Source organism: Rhinatrema bivittatum, chromosome 15 (genome assembly GCF_901001135.1).
Source record: "Rhinatrema bivittatum chromosome 15, aRhiBiv1.1, whole genome shotgun sequence".
Classification (NCBI taxonomy): Eukaryota; Metazoa; Chordata; class Amphibia; order Gymnophiona; family Rhinatrematidae; genus Rhinatrema; species Rhinatrema bivittatum.
Window position 1 is genome coordinate 26,472,945 of NC_042629.1, and position 15,430 is coordinate 26,488,374.

General features: G+C 42.3%; 1 protein-coding gene across 3 annotated transcripts in view; it reads right to left on the reverse strand.

Annotated features, from left to right (window-relative positions):
- SLC37A1 (solute carrier family 37 member 1) overlaps positions 1-15,430 on the reverse strand; it is a 150,384-nt gene that overhangs the window by 77,558 nt on the left and 57,396 nt on the right. For all 3 annotated transcript variants that reach the window (XM_029578596.1, XM_029578597.1, XM_029578595.1), the window contains exon 3: positions 11,782-11,863. In XM_029578596.1, coding sequence (XP_029434456.1) covers positions 11,782-11,863 — 82 coding nt within the window. The remainder of the gene's footprint in view (positions 1-11,781; positions 11,864-15,430) is intronic.

A 15,430-nucleotide genomic window follows, 5' to 3' on the forward strand; every position in this document is an offset into this window, starting at 1 on the left:
AGGAGAGCAGGCGTTCGCCCGTTCTCCCGCGGACTTTACTGTATCGGCCCGTTAGAGTGGTGCTACGTGACTGCCCAACTCAAAGCTATACCAGAAATGCATAGGGAAATCTCATTTTGAGGAAATTATTGCAGGAGGCATGCTTTTACGAGCAATGCCCTGGCAGCCACAAAGTACTTGGTGCATTGAAGGTGAAATCTCAGTTTCTTTGGCCACGACCATAAAGGTCTGGTCCAAATTGCGGGAATGACTGATGGGAAGTAGGGATTATTTTTTACTCAACTCACCTTTTCCATAATCAATCTTTCCCAGCAGGCAGATTTAGGGAGTGGCGCAAACAGGGAATTTGTCAGATAGAGCACATGTTGAAGGGAGGCTCCCCATTATCACAAGAAAAAGTGCAGACCACATATCATCTGTCTAGTTGTGATTTTTTTTTTAGCTTTCTACCAAGAATTGCACTTCTTGCAGTCACCGGCAATCATGCCCGCTCTAAATAAGGGAAAGGCTCTTTTGAACATTATTACAAGGATGTCAACAAGGAAAAAGGTATGGACTCAAAAATTTACTCCATACTCAATGAACCAGTTCGCCAACCCTTTCCCCATATTAAAGCCTGGGAAAATGTTTTGGGGCAATAATACAGCTCAGGGATGTGGGATCAGATTTACAGCTCTGTCCGGAAATGCTCTATTTCTGCTGCATTGCAGGAAAACTGTTGCTAATTAGGTGGCATCTCACTCCCCATACTCTGCAACGTAGACATCCTTCTATTAGTGCCTCGTGCTGGAGAGTATGTGGCCAGCTGGGTACCTTTATTCATATTTGGTGGGACTGCAGGAAGATTGCCCAATTCTGGAGAGTAGTAATAAACTGGCTAAAGGGGATCCTAGGGCTTTGCAACTTAAACGATGCAGGTTTCGTATTGCTTAATGTTGCCCACCAATCACTGAAGAATCACCAAATACAATTATGTCAGCAAGTTTTCATTGCAGTTAGAATTAAGGTGTCTCTCCATTGGAAGTCATGTGATGTCCCTTCCCTACAAAGAGCAGCGAGGGCCTTTTTACTGTAGAATGGCAGCCATAACATGTTCGTATCTTGCTTTCATCCTTAGGATGCTTTTTGCACTGGTTACGTCTACCTTTGTATCCATGTGGAGTTCATGAGTTATTGGGGGGATAGGGGGTAAGGGCTATTTCACATGTGTAAAAATGAGAGTCAACGTTTGTTATTACAGTAAGTGTACTTTATTATCTGTTTGATTGACACTCAATGAACATCTTTAAGTAAAAAAAAAAAAGAAACCTTTTATGCTTTTTCTGTGTGACCTTGACCACACAGAAAAAACCTTAAGCTAAAGAAAAGTTTCATTTCAATGCCTAAAAAAAAATCTTAAACAACCAATCTCTGTCGAGATCCAATCCTAAAGATGTTATTAAAGTTGAAGATTTAATTAAACACTTTGTGTGTACTCTCCAATAAAGTACTAATGACCAAACTGTCTTCAGAAATAAGGGATAATTCATTCTACCAGGCCTTACTTCTTCCTCTTTAAAGGGAGGGAGATAGTATATCCTTGAGGCCGGTAGAATTGCTTGTTCTGGAACCTTCAATATCTCCAACAGATAACTCTTACACATCTATTTGGCAGAAACCATGGGCAACTTCGGAAAATGAATGACCCTCCCCCCCCTCCCAATTTATTTTTTTTAAGGTAGTAATGAATCAACTGGAAGGGTATCCAAACTTTTGCACATGCCATATTCACTTCTAAATTATTTCCAATTTGGTAAATTCAGAAAGTTAATAATTTTGCATTGAACTTTGAAGAAAGATGTTGTGTAACTTTGTGCAAAGCATGAGCTACTAAAAACACTAATCCCTTGTGACGTGCACAATGGCTAATAAGTCAGAATAATCTTTACAATAGTAACCCCCAAAACTCAGTTTGATAACAAAAATGATTCTTGACTACCAGACTTATAGCTTAGCTTAAACAGATCCAAAATCAGAGCTTACAACAGGCAAATAAAGCCCTCAATGCAAGCCATGTTTTGCAAAAAGCTGTCTCAAGGGGATCATGAACATATTTATTTATTTAAAAAATGTATATCCTACTTTATCCACAATGATAGGTGGGTTGCAATAAAATGTATATAAATTGCCCAAAAAAAGCACTCATTTATACCATATTTAACACACAGAACAAAGACTTAATACAATATATAGCCTTATCTTAAAAACTGCTGCAATCAACATGATGTGAAATTTACTCTGTTATAGACAGGTGTTGCCTCATATAATAAAACTAAGTTGATACTAATAAGTAGTGCCAGGACCATTAAACAATCAGCACTAGTTGTTAAATGCCAAAGTGAATAGAAGAGCCTTAAGCATTTTCCTGAATCGTAGTAGGGAAGATTCAAATTTAAGAACCTCAGCATGAGAGTTCCAAAGCAGGTAGTCTGCAACACCAAAGACACATTCACGTGACTCATCCATTCTAGCAATTCTCAAAGATGGAACTTTGAGCAAATTGTGGGAAGAGGAACGGAGTATTTGAAGAGAATTGTGAGTTCATTAGTAAACTTAAAAAATTAGATGATGATCTTGAAACTTCACCCTCCATGCTATCGGGAGCCAATGAGGTTTCTGCAGGATCGGCAGAATATCCTCATGCACTGGGATGCCCAAAATAAAACAGGCAGGGCTGGAGGAACCACTAGGCGAGGTAGGTCTGTGCCTAGGGCGCCGAGACTTAGGGGACGCCGCAGCAGGCAGCAGGGCAAAAAGAGCCCTTTCAAAATTCTGCCAGCCCCCGACTCACCCTGCCTCCCACCCCCAGTGCCACCCTCCCGACGCCCCCCCTGGTGGTCCAGCGGAGGGCCTGGGAGTGATCTGCCACTCCTGGGGCCTCGGCTGCCACTAAACAAAATGGTGCCGTGACCTTTAGCCTCTACCATGTGACAGGGGCCAACTGGCACCATTTTGTTTAGTGGCAGCAGAGGCCCCGGGAGCGGCAGATCGCTTCCGGGCCCTCCGCTGGACCACCAGGGGGGGCGTCAGGAGGGTGGCACTGGGGGGGGGGGGGAAGGGGAGGCAGGGCGAGTCGACGACTGGCTGCCTGCCGCGGCGCCCCCTAAGTCTCGGCGCCTGGTCTCCGGTTGTGCCGATCTTCCTTTCTTCAGCCATGTGATCAGCTAGACCGGCTGCGCTGATCTTCTTTCTGTGTGTGTGTGTATGTGGTGTGTATGTGAGAAAGGAATGGTGCTTCTGTGTGTGTGTATGTGAGAAAGGAATGGTGCTTCTGTGTGTGTGTATGCGGTGTGTATGTGAGAAAGGAATCTGTCAGTTTAAAAAAATGAAGTGTGATAATACATATACTTCAAGTTTTGTGCTGGCAGCGCAACTTTTGAAAAGTTGGATGAAAGATGAAATTACTGAATTTTAAGCATCCCTCTTCTGGAAAATAAAATTTAACAAAGTGGGTAGAGACAAATACTAAAGCAAAAAAAACATTAAAGTATTTAAAATGTTCATCTCAGCAAAATCACAAATTTAAGATACTGATGCCAGGTGGGGTTTGGTTGGTTTTTTTAAAGCATAATTTAAGCATGAAGACTAGAATAGTTCCAATATGAAATGATTTTTAAGCCTTTAGAAAATGTATATTTTTAAATGACTAAGACTGGAATCTTTCTATTTAAAAGGGAAGCTGACTAAGGATGTCTTTCTGTTCCATATCTCCCACATGAATAAACATACGACTGATAGTTTGAAGAAAGACACTTGCTTTATTGCCTGAAAGCATAAAACAAGAGAAGCTGTATGGTATGGGTGGCTGTCCCTTGGGAGGACAGAACCTGAAGGAAGGGTGTTATTTCGCCTTCTGATAGGAATGTGGTTTTCTTATTTAACGGTTGGGAGCATCACTTTCAGTTTTAGTAAAAGTGAAAAATGCTACAAGTCTGAAAGCAAGGTGCTTCTGTGAGAGTATAATGTGTATGTGAGAGAGGGAGGGTGCTTTGTGTATGTGATAGAGGGAGGGTGCTTCTGTATGTGTGTGGTGTATATGTGAGACAGGGAGGGTGCTTCTGTATGTGTGTGGTGTATATGTGAGTCAGGGAAGGTGCTTGTGTGTGTCAATGTGTGTGTGCGAGAGAGATGGAGCATGTTTTTGGCTGGCTTGTGGCTGTGAGAGAGGGCATGTGTGTGATTGAGCCTGTTTGTGAGATAGAACATGTGTGTGATTGAAAGCCTGTGTGTAAGTAAGAGAGAGCGAGAGCATTGTGTGATTGAGAGAGACTGGCCAGAGAGGTGACATGTGTATGTGTGAGAGAGACTGATCAGGGAGATGACTGGTATGTGTGTGCTTGTGTGTGTGTGAGAGAGAGAGAGACTGGTTGGGGAGATGATTGGGGTGTGAGAGACAGAAACTGGTCCTGAGGGTATGACTGGTGTATGTGTGTGAGAGAGAGAGAAGAGACTGGTTGTGGTCACTAAGGAAGAGGACTGTGAGGACAGCTTCAGCAGCTACTGCTGCTTCTGCTGTGGCCTGCAAGGGAAAGGAGTAGGAGAACTGCTGGAGAGGGTAAGTAAAGGTGGCTTTTTAAGTTCATTTTTCTTGATTGACTACCATTTTAATTATTGGGTAGTATGTGATGTGTCTGCTGTTTGAAATATTTTATTGGTGTTTGGTAAAGCTTTCAAAATTTGCATGAGTCTTTAATTATTGGATATTCTATTCATCAGCTGTTTCCAAATTATTTTATTTGTATGATTTTATAATTATGATTAATGATTTATATATCTTGATTTTATTGATTTGTTTCACGAGGAATGGTGACATTTTTGTTTTTCCATTGTTACACTGTATAGAGTCTGGCATGATGCGTTTTACAGTTCAGTTTTTGTCTGCACATTTCTATTTATACTTTATGTGGCTTTATTCTGTATTTGGTGAGAGTTTGTGTTCTGCATGCAAAGACTGAGATGAAGCATTCTTTTAGCATGTGGTTTCTCTGTAAGGATCTGTAGTAGCTTGGCCTGTTCTGTTTTCCTGATAGGAGGTATATTGATATTTTAGATTCTGGTGTAATATCTGTGGTATTCTTTTTCATAGGTGGGGTTATTATTCTTTGAGTGTTGGCAAATAGTACTGTGTTGATATGGGAAGGCCATGCCGAAATATATCACAATAGGTATGATGCCATATGAATTCCAAGATGCAAAGTTTTCTTGTTGGCATCACAACAGTGCATGAAATTATCACAACTTGTATATTAATTTTACCTCAGAATGTCATTTTTCATGTAAAATGTTATAAATGCATAATTTAAAATTGTGTATGGGGAGGGGGCGCCAGACTGTAAGGTTTGCCTAGGGTGCCTAATACCCTTGCACCGGCCCTGAAAACAGGTGGTCACATTTTGAGTTAGAGAGTTCAGATAGTGAAGTCTGGAAGACCAAGGAGAAAGAAATAACAATAATCAATAGTGGTGATCATAAGTGCCTGTACATGTTCATGTGATATAGAACAGCCTTTCTCTGTTGCATAATGGGGCATAGAATATGCATTGCATTAATAGCACATCATTTACATGCATTTGAAAATTCAAGTGTAACCCCTTCCCAGAGAGCTTACTGCACATTGATGGGGCCATAAAATAATTTGTTAGTCTCTTCAGGAATGGATCTCTCAGGCTAGCTCTTACACATTCTCTTTCTACCCCAGGGTTGGGATCCTTTATTGGTGAGGGGAAATATTTACTTTCAGGACCCAGAGTGACCTTTCTACACTTTCTCTCACTGGCTGTGTTCCTTGGGAGAGGGGTACTTATCTCACTATGGGGTCAATTTTAAGACCCACGCACACATGGATGTGCCGATTTTATAACATGCGCGCGTGGCCCTTTTAAAATCGAGCTGAGTGTGTGTTGGATATGCCAAAAGAAATAAACGGGCGGCTTAGTGTCCAAAATTAGACTTTACTTTTGAAAACTCTGATGAAGTATGGCACATTAAACTTAATCCTCAGCACCAGAGAATTACTTTTTGTTTATGTCTCTTTCCCACTATCTGTGCATGGGTCTCTTATACCAGGGTCAGAGAAACATCCACTCTACAGGGCCTGGAAAAGAAAGTGGTCAGGAGATCCTTGTTTGGACAGAAAAAAAACCTTCCAGCACTGATAAAACGGGCTAAAACACAGTCTCTGCCCAGAGTCCAATCCTCTCGCTCCTCAGGGGCTGAAGATTACGGATTGGTATCCTCAATGATCTTAAATGGTTCTTTACGTAACAGTTAGCTGATACTTCTTCGGTTATCTCACTCTTTCAGATGAATCCCTGCTGGAAGGGATCTCTTATGGAACAAGCAGCTCCCGTGGTTCCTTGATAGGGTAGGAAGAGGAGAAGCAAACAGTTCCTCCCAGATCTTCTTAAAACAGTTTCTTCTTCTCCAACTAAGGTAAACACCAGAAGAACCTCACACCAGGTAACCACCATTCCTCTGTCCTCACTGAGGTGGCAGAAGGGCAGATCTTCCCTAGCCTGGGACTCCCAGAGAAAGGGTTCCATGTGCCCTCTCTCCTCAAGCAGTGTTCAGAGGTCTCACCAGGCTTCTTACAAATAAAAAAACTCTCTTCAAGCCCAAAAATCAACCCAGGATACAGACCCTATCCACCAGGGAGTGGATAAGCAGGGCAGATCCCTGACCTGCCTCACAGACTCCAAAGCAGGGTTTGCTTGAGTCCTAGGAGAAGGCTCAAAAATTCAACTCAGGCAAAGGCTCCTAAAACCTCCAAGAATTTCAAAAGTAACTCACACTGCCCCCAGCTCTCAGGAGAGAACATAAGAACATGTCATATTGGGTTAGACCAAGAGTCCATCAAGCCCAGCATCCTGTTTCCAACAGTAGCCAATCCAGACCATAAGAACCTGGCAAGTACCCAAAAACTAAGTCTATTCCATGTTACTGTTGCTAGTAATAGCAGTGGCTATTTTCTAAGTCAATTTAATTAATAGCAGGTAATGGACTTCTCCTCCAAGAACTTATCCAATCCTTTTTTAAACACAGCTATAGTAACTGCACTAACCACATCCTCTGGCAACAAATTCCAGAGTTTAATTGTGCGTTGAGTGAAAAAGAACACTCTCAGGTTAGTTTTAAATGTGCCACATGCCAACTTCATGGAGTGCCCCCTAGTCTTTCGATTATCTGAAAAGTAAATAACCGATTCACATCTACCCATTCTAGACCTCTCATGATTTTAAACACCTCTATCATATCCCCCCTCAGCCGTCTCTTCTCCAAGCTGAAAAGTCCTAACCTCTTTAGTCTTTCCTCATAGGGGAGCTGTTCCATTCCCCTTTATCATTTTGGTAGCCCTTCTCTGTACCTTCTCCATCACAATTATATCTTTTTTGAGATGTGGCGACCAGAATTGTACACAGTATTCAAGGTGCAGTCTCACCATGAAACAATACAGAGGCATTATGATATCCATTGTTTTATTTGTATGACATTTTCCGTTTTATTCATCATTCCCTTTCTAATAATTCCCAAAATTATGTTTGCTTTTTGACTACCGCAGCACACTGAACCGACGATTTCAATGTGTTATCCACTATGACGCCTAGATCTCTTTCTTGGGTGGTAGCACCTAATATGGAACCCAACATTGTGTAATTATAGCATGGGTTATTTTTCCCTATATGCATCACCTTGCACTTATCCACATTAAATTTCATCTGCCATTTCGATGCCCAATTTTCCAGTCTCACAAGGTCTTCCTGCAATTTATCACAATCTGCTTGTGATTTAACTACTCTGAACAAGTAGTTTTATGAGAGCTACTCATAAAGCCTCATAGAAACATAGAAATGACGGCAGAAGAAGACCAAATGGCCCATCCAGTCTGCCCAGCAAGCTTTCACACATTTATTTCTCATACTTATCTGTTACTCTTGGCCCTTATTAGTTTTTGGTTCTAGTTACTTTCCATCCCCGCCATTGATGTAGAGAGCAGTGCTGGAGCAGCATCAAAGTGAAGTATCAAGCTTAATTAGTTAGGGTTAGTAACCGCCACAATAAGCAATCTACACCCACGCTTATTTGTTTACCCAGCCTGTGCAATTCAGTCTGGGAATGGCCATTCCAGGATGTCCAGAATGGTGCCTCCCCTTCTCACTAACCTATACTGCACTAACCCAATACAGGAATTACCCAGGGCTTAATGGCAATGTGACCAGAGGGTCCATTACACCAGTTACCTGGATAAATCTATAAAGCGCTTTCTTTATGCAGACACATTTTTGCACATGTATATTTAAGTGGCTGAAAATCCAATTAAGTACATATAGCCAAAAATGAAATTAAGCAGGAAATTCCTTATTTTACAAACATAGGGCCTCATTTTCAAAGCAGTTTACCGCGTGCGATAAATTCACAAATCACGTTAACAGCTGTTAACGCGATTTGCGAATGCAAATTAGTAATTTGGTATTCAGGGGCAGAGCATATGCAAAGCGGGAAGCAGTTTATCATGTGCGGCGAAACAGCCGCAGTGTTAGCGCGGCTGCTATCGCGGCTAATAACTACAACCCTCAAATCTGCGGTACGGGGAGGGAGGGAGGGAGAGAGAGAGAGAGAGAGAGAGAGAGAGAGAGAGAGAGAGAGCGAGCAAGCCTTACTATAGTGCCTATGCCCTAGACAGGTATTTTAACCCCTATGGGAGGGCCACCTACTAACTCGGGGTGGGGATTAGGTATGAGCGTCGGGGGTTGGGGGCCACTTTCGCTTTCCACATGAGACCTACGGACAGAACAGTGGTCTCTAGTGCAGATTTGCTGGCCGTCGGAGTGAGGAAACTCACTCCAAGAGGAGATTTGGGCTACATTCTCTCCACCTAGCTTGTTGTTGCCCAGGTAGAGTGTCCATCAAGCTAGGTTGAGAGAACGTAGCCCAAATCTCCTCTTGGAGTGAGTTTCCTCACTCCGACGGCCAGCAAATCTTCACTAGAGACCACTGTTCTTTCCGTAGGTCTCATGTGGAATGCGAAAGTGGCCCCCAACCCCCGACGCTGATACCTAATCCCCATCCCGAGTGCTCGCTCTCTCTCTCTCTCTCTCTCTCTCTCTCTCTCGCCTGAAACAGGCTGTCTGGGACTATCGTGGCCCGCGAGGATTGAAGTGCAAATATCGTGCACTGCGATGAAACACTGAAAGAATGATCGCACACTGGGAAAACATCACGTGCGGTGCTAATGTTTTCGCGAATGGCGAAAACATCGCCGCACGCGATGTTTCCCCACTGCACGAAAGAAGCCTCATTTGCATTGGTAACGCCCCCTAATGCATTACCAATGCGATATTGGAAAATGAGGCCCATAAACACTAATATTTTGAAGATTTACTCCAATGTGATCACAAAATTCTCTTCATTTCTCTTCTATACTTTGACATTTTTTCCTTTTTTTAAATCTCTTTGGGCTGAGTCACCATTCTGTATCTATGGGAAAAGACGTTCCTTACTTCATTTATTTCTATTTAAATGTTTTATTCATTTTCACAACATTCAATTGCACATGTACAGTGTAACAGCAATTACAAATGTATCTCGAACCACAAAGAGTAACAGCAAGTTGACAAAAACAGAACGGTCGCAACAGAGGCTCCTGAGGCAATACCCGTGCAGGAAATCCCACACATGTTCAGTAGAGCTCAAACCTCTACTAACTTGTGTAGAGACCCCCCATATCTCTACACAAGATGATCCTAGATTCCTACACCAGATGGCTCTAGATCCCTGCCCTGGTAGTACAGCTAGTGAGACAGACCATTCCCTACAGCACCTCTCTGAGGATGTTTGCAATGGTTTGATCTCTGCCTAAGAGGGAGGTTAGGAGTAGGGTAAGTGTGGTCAGTTTGAGTTAGCCTTTGAAGAGTGAGGATCTTTTTTGGGTTTCCCTGTCTGGTTTAGGGCCTACAAACCTAATCTGTCTATAGCAGAGTAAATGTCACATCATGTTGATTGCCCTTCTGGCAAAGAGGAGATTCCTTTTCAGCGCACTCCCTGCCTGTGAGCACCTGCGCCCTATTTTGAGAATAGACTTTTGTTAGAGAGGGAAGATGTGCAAATTGGGACAGCCCCAGAAACAAATTCTTTTATGTATCCTCAGGAAACAGTTAAGTACTCCACAAAAGAGTTACCCTAGGAGAGTCAAGCCCATTCCATGCCTCCGGATAATGTCACCTGCAGATCATGGCTAATTCAGCCTGCTTATCAATGAAAAGACCACTTTTTTCTACAAGCTTGGACGAGAAGGGAAGGCTAGAAACTGAACAATAGCTATCAATTATATTTGGATAGGAGCTAGGCTTCTTTAGGATAGATTTGATGATTGCCTTGTTACATGATGAAGGCAGAGAATCTTGGGATAATTTTGTGTTACTTTGATAACTTTATTGCTCTGACAATTTTGTTTCTTCAGTCAAAAAGAGACTGAGAAACTGACTTGCTCTGAATCTCTCTCTTTCCCTTATCTTTCTGTGCATCTCTCTTTCTCAGTCTTTGACCTCTATTGGCAAGTATGAACAAACGGAGCAGAATACACAAAATAAATGATAAAGTGGAGCACTTCAAGGATCAGTTTTGGGACTGGTTCTGTTCAATATCTTCATGAGCGACATTTCAGAGGGGTTAGAAGGAAACGTCTGCCATTTTGTGGATGATACTAAGATTTGCAACAGAGTGGTAATGCCTGAAGTAGAGAGAATGAAAAGGGATTTAAGAAAATTTGAAGAGTGGTCGAAGATTTGGTAGCTGCGATTCAATGCCAAGAAGTGCAGAATCGTGCTGTGAAAGTCTATCGTGCACAGAGCAGGAGAGAGTCCTTGTGGTGACTGTGACTGGTGATCTGAAGGAGGCAAAGCAATGTGACAAGGCGGTAGCTAAAGCCAGAAGGATGCTGGGCTGCATAGAGAGAGGAATCATTAGCAGGAAAAGGGAGGTGATAATGCCCCTGTACAGATCCTTGGTGAGGCCTCATCTAGAGTACTGTGTTCAGTTCTGGAGACTGTATCTCAAAAAGGATAGAGGCAGGATGGAAATGGTCTAGAGGAAGGCAACAAAAAAAGGTGGGGGAGTCTGTTTCAGAAGTCCTACAAGGAGAGGCTGAAGGATGTAAATATGTAACCCCTGGAGGTGTAGGGGAGATAAGATACAGAGGAGGTGCAGGGGATATGATACAGACCCTCAGGTACCTAATAGGTATTAATGATACACAAACTTCAAACCTTTTCTGCTGGAAGGGAAGCAGGACTAGGGTTCATGATATGAAACTCCATGGGAGAAGACTCAGAACCAATATCAGGAAATATTTCTTAACAAAGAGGGTGGTGGATGCCTGGAATGCTCTCCCACAAGAGGTGATGAAGACAAGGACAGTTAGTAAATTCAAAAATGCATGGGACAAATCCTGCGGATCCCTACAGGCATGAAGAAAGGGATGGTGTAACATTTCTGTATGGGGGTACCCTGCACGGAGCAGCAGTCACTGCCATAACCAAATTGCTGGCCATACTGGATAGACCATCCGGTCTTTATATGCCATCATTACTATGATACTATGGTATAAACTAGTTAATTTCATGTTTTACAGAACAAATTACAGTACGCAGGAGCTAAACTAACTCCTATTTTGTAATTCAGAGTACACTTCCTTGTTTGACTCAGTTAACATAATATTTACACAGTGGGACTGCACAGGCTCCTTACCTTTACTATGCTGATAGGTTTCCGAGACAGGTGGAAACTGGTGTATAACAGGAATGTCAGAACCAGGATGAAAGCTCGGTACCTGGGGGGAAAAAAAACCCCATAAGGCTCATAATGAGAATTATGCAACTGTACGGCCAGTCTGCAGCTTGCAAGCAAAAGGCACAGGGTAGCATTGCTTTGTGGTACATCTCAAATCCATTTCTGGCCCTGACCTCTGAGCATCACTCACTATTCAGAGATGTCAACAAATGCCTCTTAACAAGAGAGACAAGTTGTTGACATCCCTGAACAGTGTCAATCATTCCGGGATCCACATTTTGAAATGCTATTTTGAAGGATATTTTGTAAGATGTGGAAGAAATGAAGAGCATGCATAACAGCTCCGTTAAAATGCACTGGAATTTAATAGCTAGGAAAAAAAAAAAAAAGACCATATCTTCTCGCCATATTTTGTACCCCCACCTCCACAGACAGCATTATCCAGGCATCTCACGAACCTCACTGGATTGCTGAGATGATCTTTCCTAGTGCTGCTCTATAGCTGGAAAGATTTAACATTTCACCTTTTACCAAAATGGAGCCAACTTCCCTCCTTCCCTGGCTCAACACATTACCTCTGTGGTGCACCCAAGCTCAAACAAGCCCTGTCAGACAGCAGGTTTGATCACTGTCACATCCTGATCTTATGAGAAACAGGAGAAAAAAAAATCTGAGCAGTAGCCATAAGAGCCTCAATAACTATAAAGGAGAGCTCAGAAACAACTTGAACTATTTCCAACTTGCACAGGAAAATGACAGGCAATGTTTCCTGCAGCTCTAATGTCTTGGGGTAGGAAGAATGTATTTATTTATTTTTATATACCGATCTTCTTGCAAGGGATATAAATCAAACCGGTTTACAGAGGATCAATAACCTCGCATGAAAGCGTTAACATAGAACATGAAACATTGAGTAAACTTTGAATAAAACATTAGGAATATAGAACATTAGGTAAACGTTACAATAAATTATAATTATATTAAATATAATATAGTATTAGAAAGTGGATAGCATTGAGCAGTTGGGGCTAGAAAGGGCCAAATATAAGCAGATGCAGAAAGAACGAAATACATGGAACTTGCTAAGTTAGGTGCAGTAACATGAGGATGTGTGAACTTAATCAAAGAAGGTTGATGAGAGCCTTGCTTAAAAAAACCTAAGAACTGGATAAACTGCTTGCAAATGAATTGCAAAGGGGGGTAAAACAGGAGGGAGATAGAGGTTTAAATAGTCTTGAAGGTAGGCCTAGTAGAAGTGTGTTACAGTAATCTATATTTGAAAATATTAGTGTTAGTCTTGTAAGGCTAGTAAAGGTTTCAGCTGATGCAATATTCTCAGCTTGGAGTATCCTGATTTAATTAACTTGCTTATGTGCTTTTTCACTGTCAAGTTCTCATCGATCTGTATTCCTAAGTCCCATATTTGATCTGAGGGTGTAATTAAAAAAATTTGTTAACAACACAACTACAGACTGCTTCTACAGACTTCAAATTCTAAAAAGACTTAGACCCCTCCTCCACTTCTATGACTTTCGGACGGTCCTTCAAGCTACCCTTTTCTCTAAAATCGACTACTGCAACTCCCTCCTTCTTGGCCTCCCCGCAACTACCACAAAACCCCTGCAGATGCTCCAGAATGCCGCCGCCAGAATCCTAACCAACTTCAGCCAAGGAGATCACATCACGCCCATCCTCAGGAATCTCCATTGGCTCCCTATAAGCTTTAGAATCCTTCATAAGTCACTCACTATTATTCACAAGACCATCCACAATCAACACTCTCTCAAGCTAAAAATCCCACTACGACTCCATACTTCAAAAAGACTAGTTACAGCGGCCTACAAAGGAACCCTACACGCTTCCCCCCCCCCCCCTCCAAATCCACCCTTCACACCTCTACTAGGGAACGTGCCTTCTCCGCAGCTGGGCCATCTCTATGGAATGCCATGCCACCAGACCTACGCCAGGAACACTGCCCGCTGACCTTTAAGAAAAATCTTAAGACCTGGCTGTTCAAACAAGCCTATCCTTAAGCTTATAATCTGTGATGTTTCATTCAGTATTTTTATTGTATACATTTTATAAGTATATATCGTTGTTATAACAAACATCTTTCAAATATACTACTACTCTATTGTTCCTTCTCATAGAAACATAGAAATGACGGCAGAAGAAGACCAATCGGCTCATCCAGTCTGCCCAGCAAGCTTCACACTTCTTTTTTCTCATACTTATCTGTTTCTCTTGGCTCTTAGTAACCTTTGGTTCTATTTCCCTTTCACCCCCACCATTAATGTAGAGAGCAGTGATAGAGCTGCATCCAAGTGAAATATCAAGCTTGATTAGTTAGGGGTAGTAACCGCCGCAATAAGCAAGCTACACCCATGCTTATTTGTTTTACCCAGACTATGTTATTCAGCCCTTATTGGTTGTTTTTCTTCTCCCCTGCCGTTGAAGCAGAGAGCTATACTGGATATGCGTGAAGTATTAGTTTTACTTCTCCCCTGCTGTTGAAGCAGAGAGCTATGCGGTATATGCCTTGAAAGTGAAGTATGCATTGAAAGCCACATTAACTATCAACAAATATTGAATAAGCCTAATAATTGGTAATACCTATAGCCTTTGAACTCTCCATTAATTTTACATACTCTTACCCACCCCTGGGTTTTGTTTTTTTTAAATTTGGAGATGGCAGCCCTCCATCCTTCCGCTCCGTGAAGGTGGAACACCAACCACTGGCCACTGGCATCCCGCTCCGTGAATGCCTCTGTGGCTACTGCCGCTCCATGCAGTGTTTTGCTGCCTCCACTTTATACACGTCCTCTAGACCTGATGGACCTTATCTGTTACTCTTGGCTCTTAGTAAACTTTTGATTCTATTTCCCATCTACCCCCACCATTAATGTAGAGAGCAGTGTTGGAACTGCCTCTAAGTGAAATATCTAGCTTAATTAGTTAGGGGTAGTAACCGCCGCAATAAGCAAGCTATACCCATGTTTATTTGTTTACCAAGACTAAATAATTCAGACCTTGTTGGTTTTTTTCTGTATATAGATCTACTTTTCTTCATTCCCCCTGCCGTTGAAGCAGAGAGTTATGCTGGATATGCATTGAAAGTTAACTATGAGACTTTCTCCCCTGCCGTTGAAGCAGAGAGTTATGCTGGATATGCGTGATGTATCAGTCTTTCTCCCATGCCGTTGAAGCAGAGAGCTATGCTGGATATGCATTGAACGTGAAGTACCAGGCTCATTTGGTTTGGGGTAGTAACCACCGTAACAAACAAGCTACTCCCCGCTTTTTTGTGAATGCAAATCCTTTTTCCACATTTCCTCTTGCCGTTGAAGCTTAGAGCAATGTTGGAGTGGCATTAACCATGTGTATGTTTATTGAATAAGGGTATTATCTCCAGGGAGTAGCCATCATTCCCACGAGCCACCCTCTCTTCATGTCCTCTAGACTTTATGGATCCACAGTGTTTATCACACGCCCCTTTGAAGTCCTTCACAGTTCTGGTCTTCACCACTTCCTCCGTAAGGGCATTCCAGGCATCAACCACCCTCTCCGTGAAGAAATACTTCCTGACATTGGTTCTGAGTCTTCCTCC